This window comes from Phyllobates terribilis, unplaced genomic scaffold (genome assembly GCF_046119375.1).
Source record: "Phyllobates terribilis strain yellow unplaced genomic scaffold, ASM4611937v1 Scaffold_11__3_contigs__length_659146591, whole genome shotgun sequence".
In the NCBI taxonomy this organism is placed as follows: domain Eukaryota; kingdom Metazoa; phylum Chordata; class Amphibia; order Anura; family Dendrobatidae; genus Phyllobates; species Phyllobates terribilis.
In genome coordinates, this window is record NW_027362771.1 from 410,361,511 (window position 1) to 410,378,301 (window position 16,791).

The 16,791-nt window shown below is 39.2% G+C and overlaps 1 protein-coding gene across 3 annotated transcripts in view; it reads left to right on the forward strand.

Annotated features, from left to right (window-relative positions):
* Positions 1-16,791, forward strand: part of SLC12A1 (solute carrier family 12 member 1) — a 183,997-nt gene that overhangs the window by 95,949 nt on the left and 71,257 nt on the right. For all 3 annotated transcript variants that reach the window (XM_073653066.1, XM_073653067.1, XM_073653068.1), the window contains 3 exons: positions 6,312-6,413; positions 9,983-10,138; positions 14,956-15,055. In XM_073653066.1, coding sequence (XP_073509167.1) covers positions 6,312-6,413; positions 9,983-10,138; positions 14,956-15,055 — 358 coding nt within the window. The remainder of the gene's footprint in view (positions 1-6,311; positions 6,414-9,982; positions 10,139-14,955; positions 15,056-16,791) is intronic.

The following is a 16,791-nucleotide window of genomic DNA, read 5'->3' on the forward strand; positions in this document are numbered from 1 at the left end:
CCCATTGAGAACCTCTGGAGCATCATCAAAAGGAGTGTCTATGATGGCGGGAGGCAGTTCACATCTAAGCAACAGCTCTGGGAGGGTATTCTGTCCTCATGCAAAACAATTGAAGCAGAAACCATCCAAAACCTGACAAATTCAATGGACGAGAGAGTTCAGAAGCTCATTTCGAACAAGTGGTCCTATGTGCAAATGTAACATCACCTAGAATAAAGTTTTGAGTTGAAAACTGTTTGATTTCAGTTTGTAATAACCTGCTAATGCTTATAATTTCAAAAAGACCTTTTTTTTGTTCTTTATTAAAATGAAAAGCTTGAAAACTCTGCTGTGCATAATAATTTGGAACATGCATTTTAAGTGCAGTTTGAGTTTTTTATTTTTTTAAAAATATACTGTTATCATAGGCAGTTTGTACAAAAACCTTTCAATTGTACTCTAATAGTTATTTGACTGGAAAATTACAATGACTGCAATTCATATAGGTAATTTGGGAAAATCTGAGAAAATATTATTTGCACAATAATTTGGAACACAGTGTATATCTAAAAAGAAAAAAGCAAATTGTGCTTTGTAAATAAATGTGAATTCATCTTAGGGCAGACTCACACAACAGTTTTCTCCACATCCGAGAAAAATGGTTTGATTATTCTGATGAGACTTTGATCAGAGTAGCATCAGTTTTTCTCAGATGTGTATGTAAAAAAAAAAAGGTTTCTCCATCTTCTCCTTTCTGGTAGTTCATGAAAAAAGGACCACATTTGGATGTCATCTGAGTAAGGTTCAATTTTTTTCACGGACTCATAGACTTGCATTACTGATTTTGATCCGAGTGTCAGATCAAAATTGGTCATGTCGATTTTTTCCGCGGGCTACTCTGTCCTAGGAAAAAATCGGACATGTGCACAGCCCCATAGAATATTCTAGGTATGAGTGCTATCCATGAAAACGACGAATAGCACTCGTACGAGATTATAGGTCATATGCACGAACCCTAACAATGAAAATTGTAATGTGTAGTGTCATAGCTGTTCTGGTTTGATGTATAAGATACTGATACTTTTGTGGGATACAGTTATCCATGTATTGAGAAATGAACACCATTTAGCCTTTTTTCGGTCTGGGGTGTTTATTAGTGTTGTCTAACAGAGGAAATCTCTTGAATATTATGGCCAGACCAAAAAGTGTACTCAGTAAGGGTATATCTGCCAGAATACCCAGATATCTGGAGAAATTGGTGACCCTGGTTCCTATGCAGGACTGGAAGGGTTGCCATACATGCACAGTTACTCCAGATAGGTATGAATGGAAAATATGAGAATAATAGAGTATGCTCCACTTTTTTCCTATTCATTTGTATGGCGTATGACCACAAGATAACTTGAGCCTAGAAAAGGGATCCCCTCATTAAAATGATTCATAGGTGTAATAGTAGATACACTGCCACTGATCATACATTTTTTAAGCCAATCAGTGGGTCACAATAGTAAAATTGATGGCACATTATAGAGCATCTTATTGAAAGCTTCCGCCTTTTTATATTCAGTTTTTTTCATTCAGTCCCTTTGCCATAGCCCATTGTCACACAGTCTACCTCTACTATCATTTATGGAAAACATGGGTCATTCTAAAAAGCTCATTGAATTTGAGAGTGCAACACTCTCTCACCACTGGTGTAACAAGTCAGTTCTTTAAACATCTTCCCTCTTTAATATTCCACCATTATTGAAAATTGGAAGTGTTTAGGAATTGTTTAGGAATTACAGCCCACAGAGTAGCGTCGCCAAGTGGTGATGCATAGTGCATAAAAGTCAATAGTGTTCCGATAACTCAATTAAAGCAAATAAAAGCAGAATGCAAATCTCCTCTGGCATTAACATCCACACAAAAACGGCACACCAGGAGCATCATGGTATTGGTTTCTATGGCTGAGCAGCAGCATGAAAGCCTTACATCACCAAGCATAACCTCAACATCAAGTGTCTGATAGAGTGGTATGAAGCTCATCACCACTGGACTCTGGAGTAATGTTCTATGGAAGGAAGAATCACACTTCTGAAGCGAATCTGGTGTACGAGTCTGGGTTTTAGCAAATGCCATGAGAAGGTTACCTGCCTGAGTGCATGGTGACAACTGTAAAGTTGGTGGTCGAGTGAGAATACTATGAGGTTGGTTTTTAGAGGTTGGCGTAGTTCACTTAGTGATGGGAAATCTTAATGCTTCAACATACCAAGACATTTTGAACAATTCAATGCTTCCATCTTCGTTGGAACTGTTTGAGCAAGGCTCTTTCCTGTCCTAGCATGACTGTGCACAAAGCAAGCAAGGTCCATAAAGGCATGGTTGGAGAAGTTTGGTGTGGAAGAACTTGACTGGCCGCGCAAAGCTGTGACCTCAACCCCATCGCACACCTTTGTGATGAACTATAATGAAGATTGCAAGCCTTGCCCTCTCATGCAACATCAGTGTCCCACAGACACAAGCCAAAATCTTATATAAAGCATTCTCAGAAGAGTGGTAGCTATTTAGCTGTAAAGTGGGAACCAACTCTATATTAATGCATATGGATTTACAATAGGACATCATAAAGTCTTTTTTAGGTGTAAAGTGTTGGTATCTCAATACTTTGTCCATATAGTGTTTACACTATATGTTTTTGTTTTATGAAGAATTAATTCAGTAATATATAACAAAAATAATGTAGATTTGAATTAGTTCTTAAATAGTTTTTAAAGGGATTGTTTAGGATTCGAAAGATATGTCTATTCCCTTACAAAAACTGCGCCTCCCCTGTCCACAGGTTGTGTGTGGTATTTTAGCTCGTCTTCATTCACCTCACTAGGGTTCAGCTGCAATACACAACCTATGGACAGATGTTGTGCTACTAGGAGGAAAAGATTACCTCTTTTGGAGCCGACTGGATCAGGCACTATGGTTGTGCACATGCCCCTTCCCTTTGTCCTTTCCCATCTGTAACAATTATAATTGATAACTCAGGAGTCTCTTTGAATGGAGTAAAGACACAACAGAACCCAGTTTATAGGTGAAAAAGTCTATATTATAAACACATGGTGATTCAACACTAGTGCAGAGGAAAACTCAAAGTCCAGAAACACTCAGTGAAGATACCGAATGAAAACTTAACAATAGTCTGTAGGAAACCTCAGGGGAACTTGCAATCAGCGGAGCAGTCTATAAAGCGCAGTTTACACTTGAAGATGCTTGCAACAAGAAAGTCTCTGTTAAGTCCAAACACGGATATATATAAGCAAGTCCATATAACATTAAATCATCCAGGGAGGCCTGGGTAGGAAGTCTCAGATAGTCCAGAACAGTCCCGTGCTCTGCATCTACTTAATAGTAGGAAGAGACAGAGCAGCAACCAGCTTACGTGTCTAGCAATTGCAGGTGAGGGCAGAGGCTCAGAAGGAGCAGCAGGAGTAGCCAGAAGCAGAAGGAATGCTGGGAACAGCTGTATACAGCAGAATCACTGAGAGCAGGTAACAGGGGATTCACACAGGTTTGCAGGAACAGGCAGAAAACCAGGCCGCCACCAGAACCAAGAGCAGGACTCAGGCAGAATACTCTAGCACTGACTAGAGGCTGGGGTGGAGTTACAGTTATATGAAAAAGTTTGGGCACCCCTATTAATCTTAAGCTTAATGTTTTATAAAAATTGGTGTTTTTGCAACAGCTATTTCAGTTTGCTATATGTAATAACTGTTGGACACAGTAATGTTTCTGCCTTGAAATGAGGTTTATTGTACTAACAGAAAATGTGCAATCTGCATTCAAACAAAATTTGACAGGTGCATAAGTATGGGCACCCTTATCATTTTCTTGTTTTAAATACTCCTACCTACTTTTTACGGACTTACTAAAGCACTATTTTTGGTTTTGTAACCTCATTGAGCTTTGAACTTCATAGCCAGGTGTATGCAATCATGAGAAAAGCTACTTAAAGTGGCCACTTGCAAGTTGTGCTCCTGTTTGAATCTCCTCTGAAGAGTGGCATCATGGACTCCTCAAAACAACTGTCAAATGATCTGAAAACAAAGATTATTCAACATAGTTGTTCAGGGGAAGGATACAAAAAGCTGTCTCAGAGATTTAACCTGTCAGTTTCCACTGTGAGGAACATAGTAAGGAAATGGAAGAACACAGGGACAGTTCTTGTTAAGGCCAGAAGTGGCAGGCCAAGAAAAACATCAGAAAGGCAGAGAAGAAGAATGGTGAGATCAGTCAAGGACAATCCTCAGACCACCTCCAGAGAGCTGCAGCATCAACTTGCTGCAGATGGTGTAACTGTGCATCAGTCAACTATACAACGCACTTTGCACAAGGAGAAGCTGTATGGGAGAGTGATGCGAAAGAAGCCATTTCTGCAAGCACGCCACAAACAGAGTCGGCTGAGGTATGCAAAAGCACATTTGGAGAAGCCAATTTCTTTTTGGAAGAAGGTCCTGTGGACTGATATAACCAATATTGAGTTGTTTGGTCATACAAAAAGGCGTTATGCATGGCGGCAAAAAAACACAGCATTCCAAGAAAAACACTTGCTACCCACAGTAAAATTTGGTGGAGGTTCCATCATGCTTTGGGGCTGTGTGGCCAATGCCGGCACCGGGAATCTTGTTAAAGTTGAGGGACGCATGGATTCCACTCAGTATCAACAGATTCTTGACAATAATGTTCAAGAATCAGTGACAAAGTTGAAGTTACACAGGGGATGGATCTTTCAGCAAGACAATGATCCAAAACACCGCTCCAAATCTACTCAGGCATTCATGCAGAGGAACAATTACAATGTTCTTGAATGGCCATCCCAGTCCCCAGACCTGAATATCATTGAACATCTGTGGGATCATTTGAAGAGGGCTGTCCATGCTCGGCGACCATCAAACTTAACTGAACTGGAATTGTTTTGTAAAGAGGAATGGTCAAAAATACCTTCATCCAGCATCCGGGAAATCATTAAAAGCTATAGGAAGCGACTAGAGGCTGTTATTTTTGCAAAAGGAGGATCTACTAAATATTAATGTCACTTTTCTGGTGAGGTGCCCATACTTATGCACCTGTCAAATTTTGTTTGAATGCAGATTGCACATTTTCTGTTAATACAATAAACCTCATTTCAAGGCAGAAACATTACTGTGTCCAATAGTTATTACATATATCAAACTGAAATAGCTGTTGCAAAAACACCAATTTTTATAAAACATTAAGCTTAAGATTAATAGGGGTGCCGAAACTTTTTCATATAACTGTATAAAGGTTGGAAGACAAAAGGCGCGTGAGACAAAAGACGCCATCATGAAAGAGGGCCGGAAAGTCCAAAAGGTAATCAAAAAATGTTCAGAGTCCTGACACCATCCCTCGTTTGAAACTGATATTTTTTCAACTGTATAAACTATGTCATTATGTAATACTCTGTTCACACTCATTTAAGGGTTCTGTAGGTCATAGAGGTAGTTTTGATGACAAGAAAAATAGACTTCAGCACTATTTTTGTCATCAAAAATACCAGAATTCCTATTGATGGAGTAGGATGGAATTTTCCAGTGTCCTTGTGAATACAGATTGTGTATATTGGCTACGTTTTAAACAGAAGTCATGATGCTAGTGTGAACAGAGGATAAATAAGTTTTATAGACATTGTGTGAGTTAGAGAGTGGGATTCTGTTTTCTCGTGTATTGTCCATGGAAAATGATTTGTATGTCAGGATCACTCTTGAATCACTACTCCAGGGTCACCAGTATTAGGCTGTGTGCGCACGATCAGGAGCCGCTGCAGGTTTGACGCTGCGGACTTATGCAGCGTCAAACCCTCAGCATCCAGATGTTACAGCATAGTGGATGAGATTTGTAGAAATCCCATGTCCACTATGCGTCTGCGGCACACCCGCGGAAACTGACATGCGGCGCGTCTTTCCAGACTGCAACATGTCCATTTCTCTGGCGGGTCCACATGCGGGCTCCCTCCTAACCTCTATGAGGAAAGTCCACATGTGAAAAAAAAAATGGCCGCAGCTCATTTGCATAAAATGAGTGGAAGCCACAGGCCCGGACACATCGCGGGCACATACCCTTAGGGTGAGAAAACTTTTATGGTGTTTGTTTAGTTCAGCTTTTACATCATCGATCAAGAGAACTTCTTTGCGCTCTGCAGCAATTTACATCTATTATTAGATAATAAGGTCAAAATGTATCAACTGGTTTATTAAAAAGTAAAGAAAAAAGTCAAATGAGATATCAAAAAATAAGATGAACGTTTTGACATCCCTTTGTGACATTTTGTTTCCCTCATACAGCTGAGCTGAATACCATCGCGCCCATCATCTCCAACTTCTTCCTGGCTTCTTATGCTCTGATCAACTTCTCTTGTTTCCATGCTTCATATGCAAAATCACCAGGTCAGTGTAATAGATGCCGGCATATCATTTGTATGTTTTGTTATCTTGTGGCATATCTATATGTCGCAGCCATGCTTATTTTAGTATTGAAATGTTGTATCATACAGGCTACTACTCTTGGGGTCCCTTCTCTGAATGCCTACTGGCTGATGGTTGCCCCCACTCTAGAGCCTTTTTGGGTTATGTATGTCAGTACTATATGTTCTCCCTCCTATAGGTAGTATGGTATCTTCTGGAAGTAAATGGTACATTGCCTCTTCCACCTGGATCATCATAAAGTGACGAGAGATTCATTTCTCTGTAAAAGAAAATGCCTCTAATGCCAGAACTATTTAATAAGAAAATGGTAGAATATAATAAATATCTGCATTTGATCTATATTTGTGATTTTTGGGGGAGATTGAGGAAACGAAGAACAATCATAGAACCCTTCTCCTGGTGATGGTTCATTTCACCACCATCATGGCACAGGAGCTCACGCCATTTCCTTACTACTGCTGTTTTCTTTCTTCTCATCGGTTTTAGGTAAAGGATGGTGTCACCCAGAAATTAGTTCTCTGTACTTATGTTCCAAGTGTTGAGGAGTATATTTCTATATAAGAGCCCTTAAAGGGAACCTGTCACCAGGTTTTCCCAATATAAAGTACAGACACAACCTTTAAGGCCTCTTTTACAGTATTCTAGTAAGCTGTATGTAAGCCCCTATCCCCTCAGCATAGCAAAGAAAATAAGATTTATTATACACCCATAAGGCACGGTCCAGTCTGATGGGTGTCGCTGGTCTTGATCCCGAACCGCCTCTCTCGTTGCAGTCGCCATCCTCCTGCTTGCTTCATGTAGATGACGCATCGTACGTCATCCACACAGTGTCCCCCAATCATGCTCCTATGCAGGTGTACTTCACTTTGTCCTGCGGAGGGCAGAGCAAAGTACTGTAATATACATGCGCCGGGAAAGGCCAAAGAGCACTGATGTCCCGGAAGTAAAGCCGGTGTATGGGCATTACAGTAGCTTGCTCTGCCCTCCGTAGTACAAAGTGAAGTATGCCTGCGTAGGAGCATGATTGGTTGACACTGTGAGGATGGTGATTTAGACGAGACCTGTGACATCCATTTATCAAGACGTCTGACACCCATTGGATCAGACTGTACCATATGGGGGTATAATAAATAGTATTTTTGTACTATGCAGAGGGGATTGGGGACTTACAGCTTACTAGAATACTGTAAAATAGGCCTTAAAGGTGGTGGCCGTCCCCGTTTTCATTGGGGACACTTGGTGGCAGGTTCCCTTTAATAGATTCAAACTTCAAATATAATTCACATCTCCTATGGGATCAATTAGAAATATAATAAGAGCTTTTCTCATAGTTAGTATCCCTATATTTTGTTTATAGACTAAAATAAAAATTCTACATCCTCTTATTACTAATTGTGTTTGTTTGTGATGCAAAGGCTGAAATCAGATCATTTTCCATTTTTGAACATTTGGAATACTCTATTCTATGAAATGTTAAATCTATGGGTGCTTCTGCGCTTCGTCATCAATCACCATTGATGGTATAATTCACCCCGACGTAACCCAGGCATATTTAACAAATCTCAGTCACAGAAATAATCCCATCATAATAACACTTATACTAATAGTCAAGTCTTTTTCCATAGTGGTATGCAGTAGTGATGAGTGAGCATGCTCGTTACTCGAGATTTACAAGCATGCTCGGGTGTTTCCCGAGTATCTTCAGCGGGATGCCTGTTTCTTAGGCATTCCTCACATGTATTAAAGCTGTCAAACAGTCACAAATCATGCACACAGCGCGACTAAAGCATAACACCTGAGCACGCTGAAGATACTCGGCGAGCATGCTGTATGTAGCTGTAATTACAGTGACTGCTTGCTTGTGAGTGACATATTCTTTATCGGAGTGGTGGAATGTTTTATATTAAAGCTTTATGAATGACGACTTGCTTATTAATGCACTTGGGTTACATCCCCTCCGTCTGCAATAAATAATGATGGGAGATATGCAGGGCTCTATCTGAGGAGCCAACGTTAACACATTCCTTGGCTCTTAAATATTTGCAGAATAAGTAGTGACAAGAAAGTCGATATCTTTCTCCCACACCGTATCTTTAAAACACAGATTTCTATATCACTGTATAGTTGTATTGATTACGCATTTACAAATATGACACAATATTAACTAAGCCAGTAATACTAATGTCATATTTAATGGAAATATTGGCAAGAACAGGCACTTTAGGTATAAGGGGAATTAAAAAAGACACTATTCTGCAAAGTTTAATAATAACCAGGTTTTTTTTTGTTTAAAGCTTTGACTCCATTGTCTGCAAGAAAACAGATATTGTTACAATAAATTATCTGCTTGTTTACTTTGTATTACTGCCTTAGGTTTTAGGACGCCAGTCCATGACTGTGTAATAAGGGACTTCTCAGACTATCCCTTTGAGCTAATGTGATTCGAAATCACTTGATGTCTAAAACTGAGCACTATAGGTAGCCACTAAGCATTTTTGAGATTTTTTTTTTTTTAAAGGAACTTATCAGCTGATTCATGCTGCCCAAACTGTGGTCAGCATGTATGAGAACCTGGCTGCATGACTGCAGTCAAGGACCATACCTGGAGAGAAGGCTAGTCTGGCACCCCTGACTGGTTTTCCCATCGCTGATCCAGGTGATTGACAGATCTTCCACTATGGGAGAGACTTGTAAATCACCTTTAGTAGTGCTGGGAAAAGCCACCCAGGGCTGCCAGACTAGTTTTATCTCAAAGTACAGTCCCAGGCCAGATCTTCTAAATTGGGAGCAATTGAGAGAAAAATATACTAGGCTGCAACTGGGCAGCAAGACTTTTGATTAATCCCGCCTGTGGTTTGGACAGCATGAATCAGTGGACAAGTTCTCTTTAAAGTTTTTTGGTACTTTAATATTGATGACCCGTACTTAATATTGAGTTCAATAACATCAGATCAGTTGGGTCTGACTTTTTGGCACCCAAACAATCAGCTGATTGAAGAGGCTGTGTCATTTTCATGAGCATTGAGGCATCTTGTTTACTGGCGTAATATTTTATCATCCGAGAGAATCGGGTCGATTATGCAAATCACATTCTGATCAAACTCTGATTTGAGATTGATCAGAGTTTGATCACAGTGTGATCTGATTCTCTTGGATAAGGAGAAGATAGAGAAAAAATATCTCCAGGTTCTCCATTCTGTCAGTCCATGGAAATTGGTGCGATGCGATCCAAGTATTGGATCAAACTCGGGCATGCTGCGATTTTTTTCCTCGGACAAACTCAGTCCGAAAATTTTTTTTTTACATGTGCACGGGCCCATAAACTAACATTGGTCTGAATGCGATCTGATGTTTTGTCGGATTGCAGTTGGACCGAAAATATGCACGAGTCCTAAGGATAAGTCACTAGTGTTAAAGTCCTGAAATGCCACAAATGGAAAGCCAAGTCTGTAATTTGGTGAAACTTTTTCTTATTTAGAGCATCTAATAGAAGGTAAATATAACATGATGAATCGATCTTATACATACAGGATGGAGACCTGCATTCAAATATTACAACATGTGGGTGTCCCTGTTTGGAGCCATGCTGTGCTGTGGTGTGATGTTTGTCATCAACTGGTGGGCTGCTCTCATCACTTATGGGATAGAACTTTTCCTGTACATCTATGTGACATACAAGAAGCCAGGTAAGAATTGTATAATAAATTATTTGAACTAATTAAATAAATTACTAATTAAAGTAAAATTAATATAAGGTATAAAGTGGTGCTTGACAGTTTGTGAACCCTTCAATAATTTCCATATTTCTTCATAAATTTGACCTAAAACAACATTAGATTTTCACCGAAGAGAGATCACCAAAACAAGCAAATGAGTCAAAATATTAGACTTTGTCTTTTCTTGGAGGAAAGTGGTTCAATATCAAATGTCTGTCAATGACAAAAGTTTGTGAACCTTTGCTTTCAGTATGTGGTGTGACCCCCTTGTGCATCAATAACTGCATCTAAATGTTTCCAATGATTGTTCAGTAGACCTAAACATTGTCTTAGAGGAATTTTAGCTTTTCCTCCCAACGTAAACTCTATTATGTTGTTGGTTTTCTTTCATAAACTGCTCTCCTTAGGTCTTTCCACAACATTTCTGTATGATTAAGGGTGAGGACTTTGACTAGACCATTCCAAAACTTTAAGATTATTCTTCTTTAACCATTTTTATATAGCAACTTGTGTGCTTTAGGTAAGTGTCTTGCTGCATGTTCTTTTCAGATTCATCTTATAGACAGATGGCTTGACATTGTCCTTTAGAATTTGCTGATATATTTCAGAATTCATTGTTCCATCATTCCATCAATGATGGTAAGCCGCCCTAGCCCAGATGCAGTAAAACATGCATAAACCATACTACCAGTATCGTATTTCACAGATGTTATGAGAATTTTATGCTGCAATGCAGTGTTTTTCTTTATCCAAACAGAACGCTTCTCATTTAAACCAAAAAGCTCTATTTTGGTCTCAGACATCTACAAAACATTGTACCAGTATCATCTGTCTTGTCCAGCTGATATTTATCAAACTGAAGACGGGCAACAATTTTCTTTTTGGAGAGCAGTGACTTTGTCCTTGCAATACTGCCATGCACATCATTGTACTATTGTTATTAAGTGTCCACCCGATGGTGTACACATGAATGTTAACATTAGCGAATGTGAAAAAGGCCTTTTGTTGCTTAGAAGATACCTTTGGTCCCTCTGTGACCTTGCGGACTATTATACCTCTTGGTCTTAGAGTGCTCTTGCTCTTAAATCTTTGTTGGTCGACTACTCCTGAGGAGAGTAATAATAGTCTTGAATTTCCTCCATTTGTACATAACCTGTCAGTGAATTGGTGGAGTCCAAACTTTTTAAAAATTGTGTAACCTTTTTTTAGCCTGATCAAGTACTCTTCTGTTGAGGTCCTAAGAAATCCCCATTGTTTGTGACATGATACACTTTCACAAAAATGTTGTGAAGATCAGATTTTGACAAATTTTTGTTCTTTAAGTAAAATACGTTTCCCAATCACATCTGATTGTTATCCCATTGATTGTAAACACCAGACTCTAATTTTACCTTCACACTATCAGTTAATCCTAAAGGTTCACATACTTTTTCTACTCATAGACATGAGATATTGGATCATTTTCCTCATTAAAAAAATGAAAAAGTCAAATATTGTTGACTGATTTGGGTCTCATTATCTACTTTTAGGACTTATGTGAAAATCAGATGTAGCTTTAAATCAAGTTCAAATAGAATCTGTCATTAGAATCAACCATCCTATGCCATCTATATGCGCATGCAGGTCATAAAAACTCAAATAAAATGCTAACCTGATATCTGAGATCCAATGTCTTATTCCAGAGAAATTCACCTTTTTCTTAATAAGCAAATGAGCTTTTAAGATCTCTGGGCCGGACACAGATCTCCCTGAGAATCTGCCTCCACAGCTCTTTTTAAATGAGAGGGGTGTTACCAGTGCGAGACAAGTAACGACTGACAGTCTGCTCTCTTGATCTCACTGCAGAGCTGTGTCTGATTACAACTAACATAGTTCAGCATTTCTGAGCTTTGTTTCATTACAAACATCGGTTCTAGCTCTCCTCTCACAGTGCTGACAGCTCTGCTGCAGAGCTGTGCCTGACTACAACTAACACTTTTTTAGCTTTTATCTCACAGGCTGCTTGCTAATGTGGGAGAAGGGGCAATATGGCAAAACTTTGTCTCATTACAAACATATTTGCAGCTGCAGTTGTCCTCTCATAGATCACAGTATGAAATAATATGATGAAGACAAGGTTAAAATATATTTATACATTAGTAGACTTTATTGTCAATATTATTTAAGTGTTATTTTCACCTTAGCACTTAGTCCAAAGACATGCCCAGTACAACAAACTACTGTGATTAAGACTAAGTCCAAAGAAATGCTAAGTACAAACTATTGTGATTGAGACAAAGTCCAAAGATTTGATCAGTGTCAATAACTCTGATGTAATGTTAGACAACAACACATTAGAGGAGATATCTGATTATGTGGTGGGCAGACCTGTGAGGTAATTAGACCAGCCTCTGCTTATGTAAAAGATGATTAGCTCTGCTATGTGCCAATCTTTCTTGGTATCTAAGGGGGTAACATTTCTCCTTCGGAGAGTGACATGTTAAGCATGTCAAGGTGAGGAGACTTTTAAAGCCACAATGCTCCTCTGGGAAATATGCAAATTGTCTCTTCGCCTCACCTTGACATGCTTAACATGTCACTCTCTGCAAGGAGAAATGTTACCCCTTAGACACCGGTCTGACGTCTCTCACCCAGCCAAACCAGAACTCACACTTTGCACTGACGAGGGGCAGTACCCCGAAACACAGTGTCTGCAAATTGAATTTCTGGTTCTGGCTTTCATTCATAAGTCATGTGACAAGGCTCGTTAAAGGGTCCATATTGACTTTTACTATTGCTACTTCCTATAGGTGGCACTAGAGTTCTAGTTCTCTTCCTCTCTGAAGAGACAATTTGAATCTTTCTTGGGAGACACATCAGCACATACAGCTAGTGCTATTGGTGCATATCAATATGGGAGGGTCCCCACAGGTTTAAAAGTCTCCGAAAACAGGTGGCCAACACCATAGACCTATAGTCTCTTGGTGATGCTGCTGGTTTGGTGAAACATGTCTGGGGGGGGCTGTAATCTTTTGTTTTATGTGAAGTGCAATGGACATTAATTATCAGCGGCACTGCAGGCACGCTCTCTATCCATTATTCATTATCTAACACTGATTCCTTTAAAGACGGCATTACACCTATACATCAAGCAGTAGGCTAATATAAATTGATTATAACCACTTTGGTGTGGCAGCATTTTCCATATACTTGTTCTCTTTAGCAATATAAACTGCTATTATTTTTTCTACTGATTTTAAACAGCGTAGAGAAAAATAGATGTTTTAATTGATATAATAAAAGTTTCATTTAATAGATTCAGTAGTTAGTGGAAGCAAGGTATTATTTATTCAATAGGACAATTTGTAAAGTGTGCTTTATATACCGAATCACCAACTGCGAGTCCAAATTATTTTTTTGCATATGACTAAAACTAACACTTCTGCAGCTTTCATCTCACAGGAAGCCAATGTTAGTGAAGGGGCAACAGAGCAAAATTTTTGTCTCACTACCAACAAATTTGCAGTTGTCCTCTCATAGTGCTGTCAGCTCTGCTGCAGGGATGTGTCTGATTCTAGCTAACTTAGTACAGCAGAGTTGAATTTTGTCTGATTACAAACACATTTGCAGCTGCAGCGCTCTTCACACAGTGCTGTTAACTCTGCTGTACTGCACTTCCTCCCACACTGGCTACTTGTGAGATGGAAGCTGAAGCGCTACAAGAGCATAACTGGAGCTGCAAATGTGTTTGTAATGAGACACAGCTCAGCTCTGCTGTACTGTTAGTTAAAATCACACACAGACCTGCAGCGAGATCAGCAGAACAAACTGTAAGTTATTACATGTCTCTGTTACATGTCATAACTCTGAAGGCAGATTCTCAGTGAGATCTATGTCTGGCCTGTAGATCTTAATTGCTCATTTTCATAATAAGAAAAGTGTGGATTTATCTGGAATAAGACATCATATTAGAGATATCAAAGTCGAAAAATATTAAAAATGGGTCCTTTGTGGTTGATACCTTTTAATGGCTAACTAAAATATGGTAACAAATATATATCAAGGTATCATTTTACTCAGCTTCCTATGACCTGCTTGCCCGTATAGGCGGCTTAGGAGGGCTGATGCTACTGACAGATTCCCTTTAATATGCAAAATTCTGAAGAGTTTACAAAATGTAAACCACCACTGTATATGGCAGCTAAAAACACAAGCTTTTTTCATAGTATCTTTTAAGAATCTGTTTACTTTTGGTCTGAAAATAAAGGCTTTGCTAAGAGTGTCTATTATTCTCTATCATAAGTGTCAACAACCTGTCAACCATGTAACAGTTGCGCTGAGTTACCTACAGCAGAACACACTACTAGCGGGGCTCTTCAACTGTAAGCCCAACCTGGATTTCCCCCTCATCAATATAACGTCTTCTCATAGCAGCCCATTTTCATTTTTGGTGTTTTGTTTTTTCCTCCCTTTTTTTCAAGAGCCATAACTTATAATTTTTTCCATCGATATAGCCATATAAGTGCTTGTTTTTTGTGGGACCAGCTGTAGTTTTTATGAATATCATTTGCCCTAGTACATGATGCACTGGCAGTACAGTGTAATAGTGACAAAAAAAATGTGATTGCGACTTTTTTTGGTTTGTTTTTATTGTACTAATTGTACAGTAAAATTATGGCTATACAAAACTTGCACAGGTTTTTTTATGTAATGAAAAAATTTCGATATGTGTTCAAGTATTACAAATAACCAACCTTGCCCACCCCATATATTGTAAAATGTAATGTATATCATTGTTTTTTGGACAGATGTTAATTGGGGATCTTCAACGCAAGCTCTACAATACACAAAGGCTTTAAACACTGCATTGGACTTGAACATTATTGATGAGCATGTGAAAAATTTCAGGTATTTCTTATGATATATATGATTTTCTAAACTGTCACTTGACAAGATCAACCGACAGTCAAATGTATATAGGGGATCCTTGCTATTCTCTCCAGACACATTATGTTGGGAGAGAGAAGGATCCGGCATGTTAAACTTTAAAGGATGATCCTTTTATTGTCTCTGGACATAAGCGATTGCCAGAAATACCTGACAGCAGCTCTCTCATGGAGACTCGAACCAGCTCAGCTAATTATAAGCAGACCCTGATATTCCTTGAGGGTAAGGAAATTTTTGCAGCTCCTGTCCACAGCCAGAGACCACTGATCTGGCTCGATATCGATCACAGCATTTAGAAGGTTGATAAAGGGAGGGACCTTCCTTCCTGGAGCCGCACTGCCATTCTGACTTGACAGCCGTGGAGTTCGAGGAAAGCTACCTTCACAGAGACGAGCACTGCAACCCACCCCTGCACTTGGGGCCTGGTGAGCAGAAGCAAAAGAGGGAGCAAAGAGCCCCCCCTCTTTGCTTCTGCTCACCGGGCCCCATACACCAGTAAGGACAGTAATGCCCTGATGCCGGCCCTGCATGAATATTATATTCGATATTCAACCCCTTTAGTTAAAGGCAATAAAGCCCATGTATCCAACCTAGCTCCTTCCTCTTTAACAATCCTATTCTGTTACCTCCTCTAAAATTCTGTAAAGCACCTGCAGGTGCAAGATGCTCTAGCTAAGATCCTTGAGAGGTGTAGTTTCCAAAATGGGGTCACTTGTGGGGGGTTTCCACTGCTTAGGCAAATCAGGGGCTCGGCAGATGCGACATGGCATCTGCTATCTATTCCTGCCAATTTTGCACTCCAAAGTTGAAGGGTGCTCCTTCCCTTCTGAGTTCCGCCACATATGGGGTATTGGTGTACTTAGAAGAATCTGCACAACAAATTGTATGGTTAATTTTCTCCTGTTCCCCTTTTGAAAATGCAAAACTTGGGGTTAAATCAATATTTTGGTGGGAAAAAGTAACTAACATTTTCATGTTTTCCTTCCACATTGCTTTAATTCCTGTGAAGCCCCTAAAGGGTTAATGAACTTGTTGAATGTGGTTTTGAGTACTTTGTGGGGTGTCGTTTTAAAATGGTGTCACTATTGGGTATTTTCTGTCACATAAGACCCTTAAAGCCATTTAAAATGCGAAGTGGTCTCTTAAAAAATTGGTTTTGTAAATTTTGTTGGAAAAATTAGAAATTGCTGATAAATTTTAAAACCTTCTAACTTCCTAACAAATAAAAATTATGTTTCAAACATCATGCTGATGTAAAGTAGACATGTGAGGAATGTTATTTATGATTTGTTTTGTGTGGTATAATTATCTGGTTTAAGGGCATAAAAATTCACAGTTTGAAAATTGCAAAATTTAAAATTTTTTTGTTAAATTTTCAATATCTTCATAAATAAATGCAAATCATATTGACCTAAATGTACCACTAATATGAAGTACCGCATGTCATGAGAAAAACAATCTCTGAATCACTGGTATATGTTGAAGCGTTCCAGAGTTATTGCCACATATATGACACTGGTCAAAATTTAACAAATTGGCCTGGTCAGGAAGGTGACAACAGGCTGAGGGGGAAGGGTTTAAAGGATTAGCCTCATCTTAGTAAGTTATTAAACTTCTTCTGACCACTGTCCATTCTTGGGATTGGTGGGGGTCCCAGCAGTAAGACCCACAGAAATCAACAAGTTATCCCTTATAGG